This window comes from Kogia breviceps, chromosome 18 (genome assembly GCF_026419965.1).
Source record: "Kogia breviceps isolate mKogBre1 chromosome 18, mKogBre1 haplotype 1, whole genome shotgun sequence".
Taxonomy (NCBI): Eukaryota; Metazoa; Chordata; class Mammalia; order Artiodactyla; family Physeteridae; genus Kogia; species Kogia breviceps.
In genome coordinates, this window is record NC_081327.1 from 45,131,544 (window position 1) to 45,146,549 (window position 15,006).

The 15,006-nt window shown below is 51.9% G+C and overlaps 1 protein-coding gene and 3 non-coding genes across 11 annotated transcripts in view; 1 reads left to right on the forward strand and 3 right to left on the reverse strand.

Annotated features, from left to right (window-relative positions):
* Window positions 1-15,006, forward strand: part of LOC131744480 (protein VAC14 homolog) — a 93,607-nt gene that overhangs the window by 13,572 nt on the left and 65,029 nt on the right. For 3 of the 8 annotated variants that reach the window (XM_067019398.1, XM_067019394.1, XM_067019397.1), the window contains exons 1-4: window positions 9,167-9,300; window positions 9,552-9,665; window positions 9,765-9,822; window positions 10,101-10,207. In XM_067019398.1, coding sequence (XP_066875499.1) covers window positions 9,291-9,300; window positions 9,552-9,665; window positions 9,765-9,822; window positions 10,101-10,207 — 289 coding nt within the window. In that variant the 5' untranslated portion in view covers window positions 9,167-9,290. The other 5 variants (XR_010837783.1, XM_067019396.1, XM_067019395.1 and 2 more) reach the window with 5 other exon arrangements.
* On the reverse strand, window positions 1,461-1,531 carry TRNAG-GCC (transfer RNA glycine (anticodon GCC)). Its single transcript has one exon. It is a non-coding gene; the product is annotated as a tRNA-Gly (tRNA).
* TRNAG-GCC (transfer RNA glycine (anticodon GCC)) lies at window positions 3,696-3,766 on the reverse strand. Its single transcript has one exon. It is a non-coding gene; the product is annotated as a tRNA-Gly (tRNA).
* Window positions 5,749-5,816, reverse strand: TRNAG-GCC (transfer RNA glycine (anticodon GCC)). Its single transcript has one exon. It is a non-coding gene; the product is annotated as a tRNA-Gly (tRNA).

Sequence of the window (15,006 nt, forward strand, 5' to 3'; positions counted from 1 at the left end):
AACGGCAGAAGCTTAGGCTTCAGAGCAGTAGAGAAGGCAGGAGGCCTTGTGTGAGAGAGAGAGAGGAGAGAAAGGGGGGAGGGGGGAGAGAGGGGGGGGGAGGGGGGAGAGGAGAGGAAGAGTAGAGAGGGGAGAGAGGGGAGAGAGAGGAGAGAGAGAGTAGAGGGGGGAGGGGGGAGAGAGAGAGGAGAGAGAGCAGAGGGGGGAGAGAGAGGAGAGGAAGAGTGGGGAGGGGGAGAGGGGGGAGAGAGGAGAGGAAGAGGGGAGGGGGGAGAGAGAGGAGAGGAAGAGGGGAGGGGGGGGAGAGAGAGGAGAGGAAGAGTGGAGAGAGGGGAGGGGGGGAGAGAGGGGGGAGAGAGGAGAGAGTAGAGAGGGGAGGGGGGGAGAGGGGGGGAGAGAGAGGGGGGAGAGAGTAGAGAGGGGAGAGAGAGGAGAGAAAGAGTAGAGGGGGGAGAGAGGGGGGGAGAGAGTAGAGAGGGGAGAGAGGAGAGAAAGGGGAGAGGAGAGAGAGAGGGGGGAGAGTGAGGGGAGAGAGAGAGGAGAGAGTGAGGGGAGAGAGTAGAGAGGAGAGAGAGAGGGGAGGGGGGGAGAGAGGAGGGGGGAGAGAGAGGGAGGAGGGGGGAGAGGGGGGAGAGTGAGGAGAGTGAGGAGAGAGGAGAGAGAGAGGGGAGAGAGGAGAGGGGAGAGAGAGAGAGTAGAGAGGGGAGGGAGAGGGGGGAGAGGGGGGAGAAAGAGAGGAGAGAGTGAGGGGAGAGAGAGGAGAGAGGGGGGAGAGGGGAGAGAGAGTGAGGGGAGAGAGGGGAGAGGGGAGAGGAGAGGGGGAGAGAGGAGGGAGAGAGGAGAGAAAGAGTAGAGAGGAGGAGAGAGAGGGGAGAGAGAGGAGAGAAAGAGTAGAGAGGAGGAGAGAGAGAGGAGAGAAAGTAGAGAGGGGAGAGAGAGAGGAGAGAAAGAGGGGAGAGGGGGGAGAGAGAGAGAGGAGAGGGGAGAGGAGAGAGAGAGAGGGGAGAGAGGAGAGAGAGATAGAGAGGGGAGAGAGAGAGAGAGAAAGTTGATTTGCCTTCAGACATCAGGACAAAGTAGAGCTCAGGTCATTCCTTCTCAGTAGCAAAAAGCCCACTGAGACTCTAGGGACTTCCTCCTCTCTGAAATGTGGGTCCTCCCGTCCCACGTTCACGTGGTGTGTTGAGCTGTTTTACAGCTCACAGGCTTCAGCACAGCTCCCCGCTGGAGACTGGCCAAGGCTGAGGGGGTGCAGCAGGAGTCCCCTTACGGGGTGCAGGGTCCCACAGCCAGTGGTGCCTCTGTGGAGAAGCCAGCTGCTGTTCCCGCCCGCGCAGCAGGGAAGTGTGCTCAGAGATTCGCAGCAGCCTTGGCTGCTGCAGGCCGGGCGTGATTGAGGAGCTGGATCCTGCAGCAGGTTCTCTGGGGGAGCTTGCCAGGAAGAGGCCAAAAAGCAGCACTGCATTGGCCGGGAATCGAACCCGAGCCTCCCGCGTGGCAGGCGAGAATTCTACCACTGAACCACCAGTGCTCCAGCTGTGAGCAGCTGTGTGAGCACCTCCCTTTAACCCCATCCCCTGGTCTGTACGCTGATTCACAGAACGGAAGGCCACATCAGCACAGCTGCAATGGCAGAAGCTTAGGCTCCAGAGCAGGAGAGAAGGCAGGAGGCCGTGTGTGAGAGAGAGAGAGGAGAGAAAGAGGAGAGGAGAGAGAGGGGGGAGGGGGGAGAGAGAGTAGAGAGGGGGGGGAGAGAGAGAGGGGAGAGAAAGAGTAGAGAGGGGAGAGAAAGAGTAGAGAGGGGAGAGGGGGGAGAGAGAGGAGAGAGGGGAGAAAGAGAGGAGAGAGTGAGGGGAGAGAGGGGGGGAGAGAGGAGAGAAAGAGTAGAGGGGGGAGACAGAGGAGGGGGGAGAGAGAGGAGAGGGGGGAGAGAGAGAGGAGAGTGGAGAGGGGAGAGAGAGGAGAGTGGAGAGGGGAGAGAGAGGAGAGGAGAGAGGGGGGAGACAGAGAGGGGAGAGAGGGGGGAGAGAGGGAGGAGAGAAAGAGTAGAGAGGGGAGAGGGAGAGAGGGGAGGGAGAGGGGGGAGAGAGGGGAGAGAGAGAGGAGAGAAAGAGGGGAGGGGGAGACTGAGGGGAGAGAGAGGGGAGAGAGAGGAGAGAGAGAGGAGAGAGAGTGAGGGGAGAGAGGAGAGAAAGAGTAGAGGGGGGAGACAGAGAGGAGAGGGGAGAGAGAGGAGAGAGGGGGGAGAGAAAGAGTAGAGAGGGGAGAGAGAGAGGGGAGGGAGAGAGGAGAGAGGGGGGGAGAGAGGAGAGAAAGAGTAGAGAGGGGAGAGAGAGAGAGTAGAGAGGGGAGTGAGAGAGTAGAGAGGGGAGAGAGAGAGTAGAGAGGGGAGAGAGGGGAGAGGGGGGGAGAGAGAGGGGAGAGAGAGGAGAGAAAGAGTAGAGGGAGGAGAGAAAGAGTAGAGAGGGGAGGGAGAGAGAGAAGAGAAAGAGTAGAGGGGGGAGACAGAGAGAGGAGAGGGGAGAGAGGGGAGAGAGGAGAGGGGAGAGAGAGAGGAGAGAGTGAGGGGAGAGAGAGGAGAGAGTGAGGGGAGAGAGAGGAGAGAGGGGGGAGAGAAAGAGTAGAGAGGGGAGAGAGAGAGGGGAGGGAGAGAGGAGAGAGAGTAGAGAGGGGAGAGAGAGAGGAGAGAGAGAGTAGAGAAAGAGTAGAGAGGGGAGGGAGAGAGAGGAGAGGGGAGAGAGAGAGAGTAGAGAGGGGGGAGAGAGAGAGAGTAGAGAGGGGAGAGAGAGAGTAGAGAGGGGAGAGAGAGGAGAGAAAGAGGGGAGGGAGAGAGAGGAGAGAAAGAGTAGAGGGGGGAGACGGAGAGGGGAGAGAGAGAGGAGAGAGTGAGGGGGGAGAGGGGAGAGAGAGAGGAGAGAGTGAGGGGAGAGAGAGGAGAGAGAGAGGGAGAGTGGAGGGGGGGAGAGAGAGGGGAGAGAGGAGAGAAAGAGTAGAGGGGGGAGAGAGTGAGGGGAGAGAGTAGAGAGGGAAGAGGGGAGAGAGGAGAGAAAGAGGGGAGAGAGAGAGGGGGGAGAGAGGGGGGAGAGAGAGAGGAGAGGGGGGAGAGAGAGAGGAGAGGGGGAGAGAAGAGAGAAAGTAGAGAGGGGAGAGAAAGAGGGGAGAGGGGGGAGAAAAAGAGAGAGGAGAGGAGAGAGAGAGAGGGGAGAGGAGAGAGAGGGGAGAGGAGAGAGAGAGGGGGGAGAGAGGAGAGAGAGATAGAGAGGGGAGAGAGAGAGAGAGAAAGTTGATTTGCCTTCAGACATCAGGACAAAGTAGAGCTCAGGTCATTCCTTCTCAGTAGCAAAAAGCCCACTGAGACTCTAGGGACTTCCTCCTCTCTGAAATGTGGGTCCTCCCGTCCCACGTTCACGTGGTGTGTTGAGCTGTTTTACAGCTCACAGGCTTCAGCACAGCTCCCCGCTGGAGACTGGCCAAGGCTGAGGGGGTGCAGCAGGAGTCCCCTTACGGGGTGCAGGGTCCCACAGCCAGTGGTGCCTCTGTGGAGAAGCCAGCTGCTGTTCCCGCCCGCGCAGCAGGGAAGTGTGCTCAGAGATTCGCAGCAGCCTTGGCTGCTGCAGGCCGGGCGTGATTGAGGAGCTGGATCCTGCAGCAGGTTCTCTGGGGGAGCTTGCCAGGAAGAGGCCAAAAAGCAGCACTGCATTGGCCGGGAATCGAACCCGAGCCTCCCGCGTGGCAGGCGAGAATTCTACCACTGAACCACCAGTGCTCCAGCTGTGAGCAGCTGTGTGAGCACCTCCCTTTAACCCCGTCCCCTGGTCTGTACGCTGATTCACAGAACGGAAGGCCACATCAGCACAGCTGCAATGGCAGAAGCTTAGGCTCCAGAGCAGGAGAGAAGGCAGGAGGCCGTGTGTGAGAGAGAGAGAGGAGAGAAAGAGGAGAGGAGAGAGAGGGGGGAGGGGGGAGAGAGAGTAGAGAGGGGAGGGGGGGGGAGAGAGAGAGGGGAGAGAAAGAGTAGAGAGGGGAGAGAAAGAGTAGAGAGGGGAGAAAGAGAGGAGAGAGGGGGGGGAGAGAGAGGAGAGGAAGAGTAGAGAGGGGGGAGGGGAGAGGGGGGAGAGAGAGGAGAGGAAGAGTAGAGAGAGGGGAGAGAGAGAGGAGAGTGGAGAGGGGAGAGAGAGGAGAGGAGAGGGGGGAGAGAGAGGAGAGGAGAGGGGGGAGAGAGAGGGGGAGAGAGGAGAGAGTAGAGAGGGGAGAGAGAGGAGAGGGGGGGGAGAGAGGGAGGAGAGAAAGAGTAGAGAGGGGAGAGGGAGAGAGGGGAGGGAGAGGGGGGAGAGAGGGAGGAGAGAGGGGAGAGAGAGAGGAGAGAAAGAGGGGAGGGGGAGAGAGAGAGGAGAGAGTAGAGAGGAGAGAGAGGGGGGGAGACTGAGGGGAGAGAGAGGAGAGAGAGTGAGGGGAGAGTGAGGGGAGAGAGGAGAGAAAGAGTAGAGGGGGGAGACAGAGGAGAGGGGAGAGAGAGGAGAGAGGGGGGAGAGAAAGAGTAGAGAGGGGAGAGAGAGAGGGGAGGGAGAGGGGAGAGAAAGAGTAGAGAGGGGAGAGAGAGGAGAGAGAGAGAGTAGAGAGGGGGGGAGAGAGGAGGGAGAGAGGAGAGAAAGAGTAGAGAGGGGAGGGAGAGAGAGGAGAGAAAGAGTAGAGAGGGGAGGGAGAGAGAGGGGAGAGAGAGTAGAGAGGGGGGGAGAGAGGAGAGAGGGGGGAGAGAGGGGGAGAGAGGGGAGAGGGGGGGAGAGAGGGGAGAGAGAGGAGAGAAAGAGTAGAGGGAGGAGAGAAAGAGTAGAGAGGGGAGGGAGAGAGAGGAGAGAAAGAGTAGAGGGGGGAGACAGAGAGAGGAGAGGGGAGAGAGAGTAGAGAGGAGGGGGAGAGGAGAGGCGGGGAGAGGGGAGAGAGTGAGGGGAGAGAGAGAGGAGAGAAAGTAGAGAGGGGAGAGAGAGAGGAGAGAAAGAGGGGAGAGAGAGAGAGAGGAGAGAGAGAGGGGGAGAGGGAGGAGAGAAAGAGTAGAGAGGGGAGGGAGAGAGAGTAGAGAGGAGGAGAGAGAGGGGAGAGAGAGGAGAGAAAGAGTAGAGAGGAGGAGAGAGAGGGGAGAGGAGGAGAGAGAGAGGAGAGAGGAGGAGAGAGGAGGAGAGAGAGGAGAGAAAGTAGGGGAGGGAGAGAGAGGAGAGAAAGAGTAGAGAGGGGAGACAGAGAGGAGACAGGAGAGAGGGAGGAGAGAGAGAGAGAGAGAGAGGGGAGGGGGGAGAGAGAGAGAGGGGAGAGAGAGAGAGGGGAGAGAGAGAGAGAGAAAGTTGATTTGCCTTCAGACATCAGGACAAAGTAGAGCTCAGGTCATTCCTTCTCAGTAGCAAAAAGCCCACTGAGACTCTAGGGACTTCCTCCTCTCTGAAATGTGGGTGCTCCCGTCCCACGTTCACGTGGTGTGTTGAGCTGTTTTACAGCTCACAGGCTTCAGCACAGCTCCCCGCTGGAGACTGGCCAAGGCTGAGGCGGTGCAGCAGGAGTCCCCTTACGGGGTGCAGGGTCCCACAGCCAGTGGTGCCTCTGTGGAGAAGCCAGCTGCTGTTCCCGCCCGCGCAGCAGGGAAGTGTGCTCAGAGATTCGCAGCAGCCTTGGCTGCTGCAGGCCGGGCGTGATTGAGGAGCTGGATCCTGCAGCAGGTTCTCTGGGGGAGCTTGCCAGGAAGAGGCCAAAAAGCAGCACTGCATTGGCCGGGAATCGAACCCGGGCCTCCCGCGTGGCAGGCGAGAATTCTACCACTGAACCAATGCTCTGGCTGTCCTCTGGCACACCTGCAGGGCTTTTCTCAAGAGGCTGTGTCTGTCCTAATAGTCAGAGAGCTCTGGCACATCACTGGGCCTCGTCCGGCTGGTTTGTCCTGTTGGAGAATACAACGGGTTCACGTAGAGCCATCCTGGCTGCGCCTTATTACACTGCTTATGGAACTGGCTTCCTCCCGAGGCCCTTGGTTCATCCACAGCCCTCAGCCCCCTGGGGTGGGCTTGGTGGAATCACACCCTATAAACATCAAAGCAAGAGGCCCCTCACAGGCCATCTGCGCAGCCCCTTCCTGGATTCCCTGTCTCTGCGCCCACATCTGCCAGCTCGGCAGTCAGGACTGCTTGATTCACCTGTGGCCACAGTCCCAGGCACAGAACAGATGCCCCTGCGACTTGCGGGATTGAATCTTTATCAAGCCCTGTAATCCCCATTGAACAGCCTTTTTACAGGAGTGGTCACAGCCTCACAGGACAGCACATTTACTTAAACAACGCTAATTACTTGCAGGTTCCTGACACCGAGCTGGAACCACACAAACTAATTAATACCTTTTGGACTGGACTGTCCTTAACATTCTTTGAGCCAGCCGGAGACCGCTTTTATGCCAGAGGCGAGCAGTGTACTTGCCGTGCTGGGCACAGAGCGATTAGACAGTGAGTCCAGGCAGCTACTTGGACGTCTGTAATCTTTAGGCCTCCCTGGTCACACCTTCAGCTGCTACACTGGTCCTAGTCCCTCCCACCTGATGATGGGACAGTCTCCCCTGCCCATCCATCTCATGGCTTCTTAAAACACCCTTTCACATCTCTTCAAAACCCGTAAACAGGGGGCTTCCCTGGTGGCGCAGTGGTTGAGAGTCCGCCTGCTGATGCGGGGGACGCGGGTTCGTGCCCCGGTCCGGGAAGATCCCACGTGCCGCGGAGCTGCTGGGCCCGTGAGCCGTGGCCGCTGAGCCTGCGCGTCCGGAGCCTGTGCTCCACAAAAAAAAAAAAAACCCGTAAACAGCTCCCCTGTTATCCATGATGTGAGATCCCTTCTCCTGAATCTGAGCTGCCAGGCCAGCTCATCCCAGTTGATTTCCTGCTGTCCTCTGGACCCCAGGCAAACTTGGCGAATTTCCCCTCCTTGCTTTTGCCCACACATTTCCTCCTGTCCGGAACACATGCTTCCTTCTCTCAGGGTCCCTGCCTCCTCCGAGGTCCAGCTCAGTTCCCACTCCTGGGAACATGTCCCTGACCCCCAGCCCGCAGCTCCGCAGTGGTTGTCTGGGCCCCTCATGCCACCATTTGCCCACATGAGGCTTCTCACCGCAGAGATGCTGTGAGCCTCCAAAGGGCAGAGTGTCTTCGCGTCCCCTGGGCTCTGAAAGGAGGCCCTGGTGCCTGACGGAGCTGGGCCTTCCTCTGCTGGCCTCCACTTGGGCGGGGCCTGCCTCGGGAGCATCCCTCCAGGGTGACCACAGGCTCTGCCTCCCTCAGACCCCCTCTCCCTGCTAGCATCACCCCCCAGGTGGGCAGCCTTGCAGGCGTCTCTACCCTTCCCGCCCTCTCCCTGCCGCTTCCCACTGCCTCGGCCGTATTTCAGGCCCCCTTCCTGACCCTGATAGCTGCGGTGTTCTCCCTTGGAGATGTTTCAGTCTCCCTCTGTCAAACCAGGCCACCCCCACCCGGGGCAGCCTCTCTGGTCAAAACATAGACATAAATATGTCACCCCATTGCTGGAAACCTTTCACCGGCTCGTCTTTTCCTTGAACTGTCCCCAGCCGCCCCTTCCACACACCGGACTCCTCACCCTTCCCTAAATACACCGTGTCTTTTCGGGGCCCCCGCCTTTAGCCAGGCTCTTCCCTGTGCCTGAGGTTCCCTGCCTTCCTTTCTTTACCTGGAAAATGCCTGTTAATGCTACTAAGATCTGACTCAGATGGCACCTCCCTGTCAGCCCAGGGAGACTTACCTGTGGTGTTCTTGCTTCTGTGGTGTTGCTTGTGTCATGCTGCTACACATACTTGTTTGTTTGTGGATCTTCTCTGTTGGATGTGGGCCCAGTTCAGCACCGTCCCCAGAAACAATGACACAGACACAGAGAACCACTTGGGTGCACGAACTGCTAGCAACACTGAGCAAGTGTTGAATGAAGACGGTGGATCGTTGCAGTTTGGGGGCCCCAGCACAACGTTCATGTGCATTCTCTCAGGTTCCCAGAAGTGACCCTGTTCAGCACCGTTCTGCATTCTGTCATAGACAAAGGGAAACGGAGACCCAGAAAAGGGAAGGGACCGTGACCCAGCCAACGCCTCCCAGTCAGCAGCAGAACTGGGAAAGCCCTGCCCCGAGATGCCTGACTCCCGGTTCCTCTTTCTAAACAGGTCATCTCCCTCCCTCACCCCAGCCCCGGGCCCCAGAGCCGCAGCAGCAGGAGCAGCCTGATCCGCTGGTCCTGCAGCCCCTCTCTGCTCCCTCTCCAGGCTGGTCCGGGAGTTCGTGGCCCAGAACAACACCGTGCAGATCAAGCATGTGATCCAGACGCTGTCTCAGGAGTTTGCCCTGTCCCAGCACCCGCACAGCCGGAAAGGGGGCCTCATCGGCCTGGCCGCCTGCTCCATCGCGCTGGGCAAGGTGAGCCCTTCTCCTGGAGGGACGTACGCACCAGCCAGGGCCTTGACCCTGACCCCCGAGCCCCAGCAGGGTGTTGCAGACTTGTGATTTCTTTATTGCCATTCTCTCCACATCTCAGACCGCAAGGCTGGCTCTGCGGCCTTGCACCCTGGGGCCTGATGCTCTTCGTAATTTAAAATAATTTTTTTTCACTTACAGTTAATGGAATAGTATAGAGCTCTATGATGAGAGTATAGAGTTATGTCAACAGCAGGATCAAAATACAGAACCATTCTGTCACCCTAATGTCCCCTCATGCTGACCCCACCCTGCGCCCAGTGACGGGGCAGTTTACGCTCAGCTCACCAGGGCATTCGATCCAGACCACAGAGATGCAGGGTTTTGCCTTTTGATTCGTTCTCTCGACCTTGATCCCTGCTTTCAGTGCATCCTTTTTGCTGGTCCTTCGGCCTGTGTGAGGAGGCTTGCTCCGGGGGCCTCTCCTGCCTGACTCAGCCTCCGTCATCTTCCTCTGTGTCCGCCTGACCCCTGGAGCCAGCCCGCACCAGGGATTCAGCCAGGTCAGGCAGCCCCGCCCCCAGCAGGCAGCTCTCATGCCTTTGACCCACAGGACATCGTGACGGAGAGCAACAAGTTCGACCTGGTGGGCTTCATCCCCTTGTTGCGGGAGAGGATTTATTCCAACAACCAGTATGCCCGGCAGTTCATCATCTCCTGGGTAAGGTCCGGCCCCGCGACACTCCTTCTCCGGCCGTAACGAGCCTCTAGTTGAGTGAGGTCTGCTCTCTGGCTCACCTGGGCACTTCCTGTGGCTACGGGGATGCCGCCTTGTTATCCCTCTAGGAGCCGATGACACCAGGTAATCCAAAAACACATTTATTCAGCTCTGCCCCCAAAGCCCATCACGTTTGCCTCTGAAGAGGATATGGTTCCTTCCTTGTCTCCGGAAACACCCAGATTTACCTTTGAAGCCAGCTGTGCTCCTCCAGCTATCACACCTCTTCTAGCCTTGCCCACCTTTCCCATGGGTTCCCTCCTGCACCCCCGCCCCGCCCCCGGGCATCTGAACTGCCCTGGGGTTAAATTGCGATTCCCCTGCCTATTGAACAGAAACAACAGCTACTCGCACCGCCCCCCCCATGGGACAGCCGCAGTGCCGTGAAAAGATGCCTCAGCAGGGCCCCTTCTCACTGGCCAGTCGGGAGGATGGGCGAGGAGATGCAGGTTCTCTGGCTGGTGACTTTCCCTGATGGTTTCCTCCCCTGGGGCAGATCCTGGTTCTGGAGTCCGTGCCAGATATTAACCTGCTGGATTATTTGCCAGAGATCCTGGATGGACTCTTCCAGATCCTGGGCGACAACGGCAAAGAGATTCGGAAAATGTGAGTGGAGGAGGGGAGGGGCAGGCGGCTGCAGGGGCCCCTCGGCGCGTACGCGTACCCCACACCCAACAGACAGGCGGCGGCAGGAGAACACGAAATTCACCGTCCTCTTCCTGGCTCGTGTGCTTCCTGCTTTGAGGAGCTAGGAGATCGTCCACCCCCAGCCTCTGAAAAATGTCCATCTGACAAGTGTGTCCCACAGAGCACAGCAGAAATGGCACTGGTGGAGGCTCCTCTGGCTGCCTGAGCTGTCTCCTTTCTCCTTTGCTCATTGCTAGGTGTGAGGTGGTCCTTGGAGAATTCTTGAAGGAAATTAAAAAGAACCCCTCCAGTGTTAAGTTTGCTGAGATGGCCAACATCCTGGTGATCCACTGCCAGACCACGGGTGAGTGTGTAAAGGCCCTAAGGCCACCACCACCTCCTCAGAAGCACCTTTCTGTCTCCCCATCTCAGAGAGTCCTCGTGGGAGTGTGAATCAGTGTGACAGTGGGTCCTAGAGCGGTGGGTCCTTGTGGGAGAGATTCCGATTCTCTAACAAAGGCATAACTAATCAAATTCACGAATTTATAATGGGGGACCCTACTATATATCCTAATCACGATTTAGCAATCCATATTAATACTAACAGTGTTCTCCTTATGGCATAACTTTTTACTGTATAAACAATATATGGTGCTTGTATATATAATTTAGAAAAACAGATACCAAAATAATGTACAGTCCCACAACTTAGAATGTAAACTACAAAACACTGAAAAATTAGAGAATACCAACATAAATGTAAAGACATCCCACATTTATGGATTAAACGACTCAAGATGACAATACTTCCCAAATTGATCTCCATATTCAATTCAATCCATATCAAAATAACAGCTGCAGTTTTTTCAGAATGTTTCAGATCCTAAAATTCACATGGAAATGCAAAGGATCCAGAATAGGCAAAACTACCTTTCAAAAGAGGAAAAAAATTGGAAAATTCATACATCCCAATTTTAGAACTTACTACAAAGCTACAGTAATAGATGGATAGATCAAATAGAACTGAGAATCCATAAATAAACCTTTACATTTATGGTCAGATTTTTTTCTTAAGAGGTGCCATAACAATTCAGTGGGGGAAATTAGCCTTTTCAACAAATAGTGCTGGAACAACTGGATACCTGCATGCAGAAAAATGAAGTTGGACCCCCTCCTGATACCATACACACACAAAGAAAAACTCCAAATAGATCACAAGCTTAAATACTATATTTAGAACTATATAAATCTATTTAGGGGTAAATCTTTATGACTTTCAGTTGAGCAATGGCTTCTAAAATAAGACAGCAAAAGCACATGGGACAAAAGGAAAAAAATAGGTATTTGGGGATTCATCAAAATTAAAAACTTTTATGCTTCAAAAGACACTATCAAGGGACTTCCCTGGTGGTCCAGTGGTTAAGACACCGTGCTTCCACTGCAGGGGGCACAGGTTTGATCCCTGGTCCAGGAACTAAGATCCCATATGCCATGCTGCACAGCCAAAAAATAGAAGGAAAAAAGCAAAAGACACTATCAAGAAAGTGAAAAGACAGTTCCACAAAAGGGAAGAGAATATTTGTAAATCATATATCTGGTATGGGACTTGTATCTAGAATATATACAGAACTCTCATTACTCAAATAAACTCAGTTTTAAAAAGTGAGATCTGAATAAACATTTCTCCAAAATCTGAATAAACATTTCTCCAAAGAAGATATACAGATGGCCAAAAAGCACATAAAAAGATGCTCAACATCCTTAGCCATCATGGAAATGCAAATCAAAAACACTGAGATACCACTTTACATCCATTAATATTAGTATCAATGGCAAGTATCAAATAAAATAAAAAGGAAAATAACATGTTGGCAAGAACGTGGGGTAATTAGAAACCTTATACACTGCTGGTGGGAATGTAACATGGGACAGCTGCTTTGGAAAACAATCTGGCAGTTCCTCAAAAAAACATTTGACCCAGCAACTCCACTCCTAGGTATTTATATCCAGGAGAAATGAAAACCTATGTCCACACAAAACCTTTTACGTGAATGTTCATAACAACGTTAGTAATAGCCAAAAAGAAGATGCCACCCAAACGTCTATCAACTGGTGAATGGATGAGTGAAATGTGAAATATGCCTATAACTAGGTATTATTTTACATTTAATCCTGTAAAGGAGCTGATCAGATTGGTTTCTTATAAAGATTTACTATAGGATCAATGCGGATAATTAGTTGTGGGGGTGGACAGGGAGACACTTAGAATGGAGACAGGAGGGACATCAGGAGATTGCTGCTATGTCCCAAAGATGCCTGAACTAAGGCAGTAGCAGTGTGATAGGAAAGATGGGAGAAATTTGAGAGATGTTGTCTAGAATTAATGGGACTCAGCAAGTAATGGAGGAGAAAAGAAAAGGAAAAGGGAGGAGTCACAGCAAGCTCCGACTTCTCAGGACACCACTCAGGCAACATCACCAGAGAGTAAAAGCTCCCAAACCGTACAATATCAAGAGTTAATTAACTTTCAGAAACTCTCTAATAGAATAGGCTACAGAACCAGACTCCCTGGATTCAAATCCAGCTTCTCCATTTCTTGTGTTGCCTTGGACAAGTTACTTTACATTTGCAGGCCTCCATTTCCCATCTGTACAGCAAAGATAATATCACCTATTCATAGCACTATGCGGATTAGACAGTCAATACATCAATACATATAGACACTTTTAAATATTCCAGATGCATCCAAGTGTTCTATTAGTATTGGCTCCTCTTATTAAGTCCCTACCTTATCAATTTGCAGCAAGCCTATCTCTTTTTACTGTGACTTCTAAAATTTGCACAGTGCCCAGCATTAACTGATGTAGCTTATATCCTGTGAACACCTGATAGGCAGAAAAGAGTCTCAAGCTGTAGCAAGGTGAATTTGAGGACCTATTCACCAGTAACTAGCTAACATTAATGACTCCATTGTAAAAATAGATACATTCAGACTTACATGATATGAAGGTTAAAGCCTCAATACACCAACTCCATTTCCCTCGACTAGTAGCCCTCCTTCCACATAATATGTGTGTTTACTGTAATGACTGACTAACTGCCTTTTGCGGAAACTGTCAATATTCTGCATACACAGCATCTAGAAGGATCAAGCAGAACACTAGGGAATTAAAAGATACAATTAAGTGAAAATTAAGAAGAAAATAGAAAGATGTGTTCTAAATCCCTAGAAAAGAGTTTTAGTAAACTTTCAGTCTTTTTCCCCCTTTTTTGTTAGACTAATATTAGAGTTCTGTCCTTTAACTGTCAAACGGTTTTCCAGCCTACAAGTAATCTTTCTTCACAGAGGAGTCTTAAAAGTTATAAATGAAATATCCCAAATATTTTCTTTTTCTCACAGATGAGCGCATTGGAACACTGACATATTCATCTGTTCTGTACAAGAATGAGTTGTGTCAACACAGTGCTCCCAGCTACAGCACTGAAAAAAACAAGTTTAATTAAAGACAGAGGAGAAACCGCATATGGAGCCTAAGCTCCATATTAAAGGTACTTCCTTGGTGATGCAGTGGTTAAGAATCTGCCTACCAATGCAGGGGACACGGGTTCGATCCCTGGTCCAGGAAGATCCCACATACTGCGGAGCAGCTAAGTCCACACACCACAACTACTGAAGCCGACGTGCCACAACTACAGAAGCACACGCACCTAGAGTCCATGCTCCACAAGAGAAGCCACTGCAATGAGAAGCCCGCGCACCGCAACAAAGAGTAGCCCCCGCTCACCGCAACTAGAGAAAGCCCACGCACAGCAACAAAGGCCCAACACAACCAAAAATAAATAAATTTATAAAAAATAAAAATAAAAAAACATAAGACTTTCTGCGCAGTTGTGAGGGGTTTTTTTCCTAAGGTTTATTAGAAAATACAAAAGAATCTTTAAACAATAACATAAGCCTTTGGGTACTCAGATCTCTTACTGGTTAATAGAAGTCATAAAAGAGAGGCCATCATTTTTCACTAGCTAAAACATAAAACAGCATTTTGCAATTAATTGTCATTTTACATACCTACATAAACACAAACCTTAGTGTTTAAGCTTTCAGAAATTGTGATGAGAAATTCTTTTAAGCGAACAAATTAAGCTGTGAAGGTTAAAGAAAGGTAGAAAACAACAACTCAATTATTCAACCAATATTTATAAAGCACCCCTCTCGTGCAAAGCCTCTTGGGAAATAAAAATATGACCGAGATGCAGATGCTGCCTGTGTGGGGCTTGCTGTATAGCAAATAACTATTTCTGACCTTCCAGTTGCAAAAATGGGCAGTGTTCCACAGGCTCTGTAAATTTAAAATGCACTGTAGGGCATTTTGAATTGGTTTGTATTCTAAAAGAAATGGGCAGGACAATAATATAAAGCATGGTAAAAAAATGTACCTCTTAAATTTTCTCCCCATTTTCCATTAAAACTTTAGCTTCTCTAAAGATTGTGATCATGTTGATAAACTATGTGCATATTGCCTAGGAAATGAAAAAAAAAAGAAGTAAAGGTGTGATGCTATAAAGGAAAAACACGGTGGTATCAAGTGTCAATATTCACACTAAGAACTAAAACTTAGTATTTGTGTAGTACTTAACTACTTACTTCCAGAGTTTGAACAGTACTCCTAACATCATAAAACATCTTTGGATATAAATAGATACCTATTAACCACATATATGTTATAAAAGATAGAGCTGAAGTACAAAAAGAGAAAGAAGCTTAGCCAAGATCACAAGGTAATGGTTTAACAAAAACGAATAATGCTTTTACTGGGTTTATTCCAGAATATTGGTTATAGTCCTTCCTCAAATTCTAATTTGAAGGAAAAAAGTACCATTATCACAGTACTGTTTTCCAAAGTTAAGCACAGCTCTAACTATATTCTAACAGTGGCTCGCCTGCATGTCTCCTGCCCTTCTGCCAGGGCACCTACCATCAGAGAGGCAGGACAGCACAGTGAAAAGAAAACAGGGCAGATGGGCCCAGATTCCAGCCTCAGCTCTACCACTTCCCAGCTCAGTAACTTTTGGGCAGGTTACCTATTTGAGATTTATTTTGGTTGCACCAGGTCTTAGTTGCAGCTCACCGGCTCCTTTAGTTGTGGCACATGTGCTCCTTAG